The sequence below is a fragment of the Sinocyclocheilus rhinocerous genome, unplaced genomic scaffold (assembly GCF_001515625.1).
Source record: "Sinocyclocheilus rhinocerous isolate Xijiao unplaced genomic scaffold, SAMN03320098_v1.1 scaffold2404, whole genome shotgun sequence".
Lineage (NCBI taxonomy): Eukaryota > Metazoa > Chordata > Actinopteri > Cypriniformes > Cyprinidae > Sinocyclocheilus > Sinocyclocheilus rhinocerous.
The window spans coordinates 241,087-244,592 of NW_015652295.1; the positions used below are offsets into that span (position 1 = coordinate 241,087).

The 3,506-nt window shown below is 29.6% G+C and overlaps 1 protein-coding gene across 1 annotated transcript in view; it reads right to left on the bottom strand.

The window, feature by feature from the left end:
• Positions 1–952, bottom strand: part of LOC107714466 (regulating synaptic membrane exocytosis protein 2-like) — a 70,972-nt gene extending 70,020 nt beyond the window's left edge. Inside the window, exon 1 of the mRNA XM_016520305.1 lies at positions 484–952. Coding sequence (XP_016375791.1) covers positions 484–507 — 24 coding nt within the window. The 5' untranslated portion in view covers positions 508–952. The remainder of the gene's footprint in view (positions 1–483) is intronic.
• Positions 953–3,506: the final 2,554 nt, after the last annotated feature.

Sequence of the window (3,506 nt, forward strand, 5' to 3'; positions counted from 1 at the left end):
ATATATATATAAAACTATATATATATATATATATATAATTATTTTTTTTTAATCACTGCAGGTTTTATGTCAATGATATCTTGCCAATTTTAATCTTTTGCATTCCACATAAGAAAAAAGGCCATACAGGTTTGCCTAAATAGTCTTTGGTACAATTTGCTTATTATCTATGAGGTTTAGAGAAATTCTCTACATTGGAAAATGCAATATTATCTCAAAAGTGTGGTAAATAACAAACTGTATCTCTTCATTGTAACACAGAACATAATATTTGATAGCACTGATCCAAACCGGGCTTCATTTGTATTAACACTTATAAAACCATGAATTTCTCATACTAAATTTAAACTAGGAAAACATATGCATTTCATACAAACTATTGCCTATACAACATAATACAAATATAACGTTCCATGTTACATGACAAAGAATGAAAAATATCTGCCAAAAAAAAAAATCTGTTTAAAATTTAAAGAGATTTACTTTAATAAGCGATGCTAAAAACATGCCACATTTAAAAAGCGAGGAAAAAAAATTAACGATTAAAAACAGTATATATACAGTAATTCATGCAGAATATTTCAGCCTCAGCAAGACGGCCGTCCAATTAATTAAGCAAAATTCATACTGTAATAATGAAACGGCTCTTATGAATTGTGGTTATAAATCGCAAGGGCAATGACGTATAACTTTGGGGGAAAAAATAAAATCTGAACAAAAGAGCAAAGGGGGAGAAACTTGGAATGCTGCCGTTTTCCTGCACTGCATTTTCCAAATAACGCACACAGAGAGAGAGCGAGAGTAATGAAGGATTGAGAAAGACTGCCAGAAATGAAAGAAAAGATTAAAAAGAGACTGAGCAGAGGAAGAGAGAGAAGTCTGACGATGTTACCTGGACCCTAGGGACAAAAGGCGTGGTTCTTCTACTAAGGCATGCACTCTGGATAAGCAAAATTAACAAAGAAAACAAAAGCAATACAACTAAAGCAAAACTGCACAGAGGCACACAAATCAAAACAACCCATCTGAGAAGAGATTTAGCCTAACTGAGTGACGTAAGACAGCTTTCATTCAATTATCAGACTGTTTCATACTCAAACATTACCAGAATCGTACAGCATAAATAGCCTGTGAGTACTGAAATGTGTCAAAACATAAGTGTTATAACAACAGTGACACAACACATGTTAGTATGTCATTTTAAAATTCTTTTAAAATAACAAATATATTTAAAATAAATCAAAATATTCAAACCTGCCACATTAAGACGCATCACTACCGGTTTTACAGTATGTCAATGTAGGGCTGTAAAATCGATTAATTGTGATTAATTGCATCCAAAATAAAAGTTTGTTTATTATTATCACATATTATTACATATATTTCTTAAATATGTACATATATATGTGTGTGTGTCTTTATACATATAAATACACACACACATATATTATGTAAACACAAACGTTAATTCTGGATGCGATTAATCGTGATTAATCGATTTTACAGCCCAATGTCAATATTTTGAAAGTGCGATTAGCATACTGTATGTCTTCACTGTAACACAGAACATAATATTTGATAGTACTGATCCAAACTTAGCATCTTTAATGTTGTTGTTTTTTTCAGAAATTGTATTAACTAGGAAAACATACAGGCAACACTTAGTACACAGTAATAAAATACTTATAAATCATTTGCAAACTATTAGTTTTTAGTTAATTCATAGTTTATAAATTGTAGTTTCTACATTGTTAATACATTAATAGGTTTTGTACAAATAGTGAGTCCTTGATTCATTGACACATAATTTACAAATTATTGTTTAATTAGCTTATATAATGTGATTTTATTCTTTGTTTTCTACTCATTGTTTCCTAACGCTAACTGATGTACTACAACGTGATCTCATGATTGTATGTATTTTATAAAAGCAATAAGCCCCGTGAAGCCGTGGTTTACAGTGAATTTATAACAGCTAAGGGGCGATGTTAGTGCCTAAAACCCCCTTAGCTGGTTGCAACAAAGTGGTTGCCGAGCAACACACAGAAGTAAACAAAGGTCAACAGCTTCGAACGCGGCTCAACTGTCATTTTACATTTTTCTGCCTACTATATTTTTAGTATTTTTTGAAAAGCAGTTAAGTTTAGGATTGGAGGTAGGGTTACGAGAAAAATAAATAAATAACCTTCACAAAAACATCATAAAGTTATTAGTTTATAGTAAAGAACTTTATGTGTAATGTGTAAAATGAACTCATACACATTTATGTTTGTATTTGTAAATGTATTTGTAAACAGTGTAGGAACACTTGGTATTAATGCAATTAATGTCTAATAAAGGCAGGTTATTGCCTTTAATTTCGTATTTTCTGTGACCTAATCTAAAGTGAGAATTATTTACTCCTGATAATCATTAACAACTCCTTTACTACTGGTTTAAATACTGTACATCACTTAGGTATGCTTAACAAGTTCTTAACAAACGATAATAAAACATTACAGAACTCTTTACATATGAGCCGATTAAACAATAATCATTTGTTAACTATTGTGACAATGAATGAAGAACTCACTATTTGTACATAGCATATTAATGTATTAACAATGTAGAGACTACAGTCTATAAACGATGAATTATCAATAATATAATAGTTTGCAAATAATTTCGTTACTCTATACTTATTATAAAGTGTCACCAACATATGAACCATTCATATAAACTATTTTCTAAAAAATATGGTAACACTTTATTTTAGGGTCTCTTAGCTAGTTGCTTATTAGCACGCATATTACTAGAATATTAGCGATTTATTAGTACTAATTAAGTACATATTAATGCCTTATTCGACATCCCTAATCCTACCCATACCTAAACTTAACAACTACCTTACTAACTATTAATAAGCAGCAAATTAGGAATTTATTAAGGGAAAAGTCGTAGTTAATAGTGAATAAGTGTTCCCTATTCTAAAGTGTTACCAAAAATATAATACAAATATAGTTCCATGTTACGTGACAAAGAATGAAAAATGTTTGTCTAATTTAAGTTTTAAAATTTAAAGAGACTTCCGATGTTAATTAATTTAAAAAAAAAAAACAATACCACATTTAAAAAGAGAGTAAAACAAATGTCACTTTAAACTATTAAATGATTACTCTTAAGTTTGCGTCTAAAACTCGTAGTTAAGAATAAGTGTTCCCTATTCTAAAGTGTTACCAAAAATATAATACAAATATAGTTCCATGTTACGTGACAAAGAATGAAAAATGTTTGTCTAATTTAAGTTTTAAAATTTAAAGAGACTTCCGATGTTAATTAATTTAAAAAAAAAAAACAATACCACATTTAAAAAGAGAGTAAAACAAATGTCACTTTAAACTATTAAATGATTACTCTTAAGTTTGCGTCTAAAACATTTGAATGCATTGGTTGTGTTTCTCGATAACAACAACATACAGCAATGATCAGTATGTGTGTGTGTGTGTGTGTGTGTGTGTGTGTGAGAG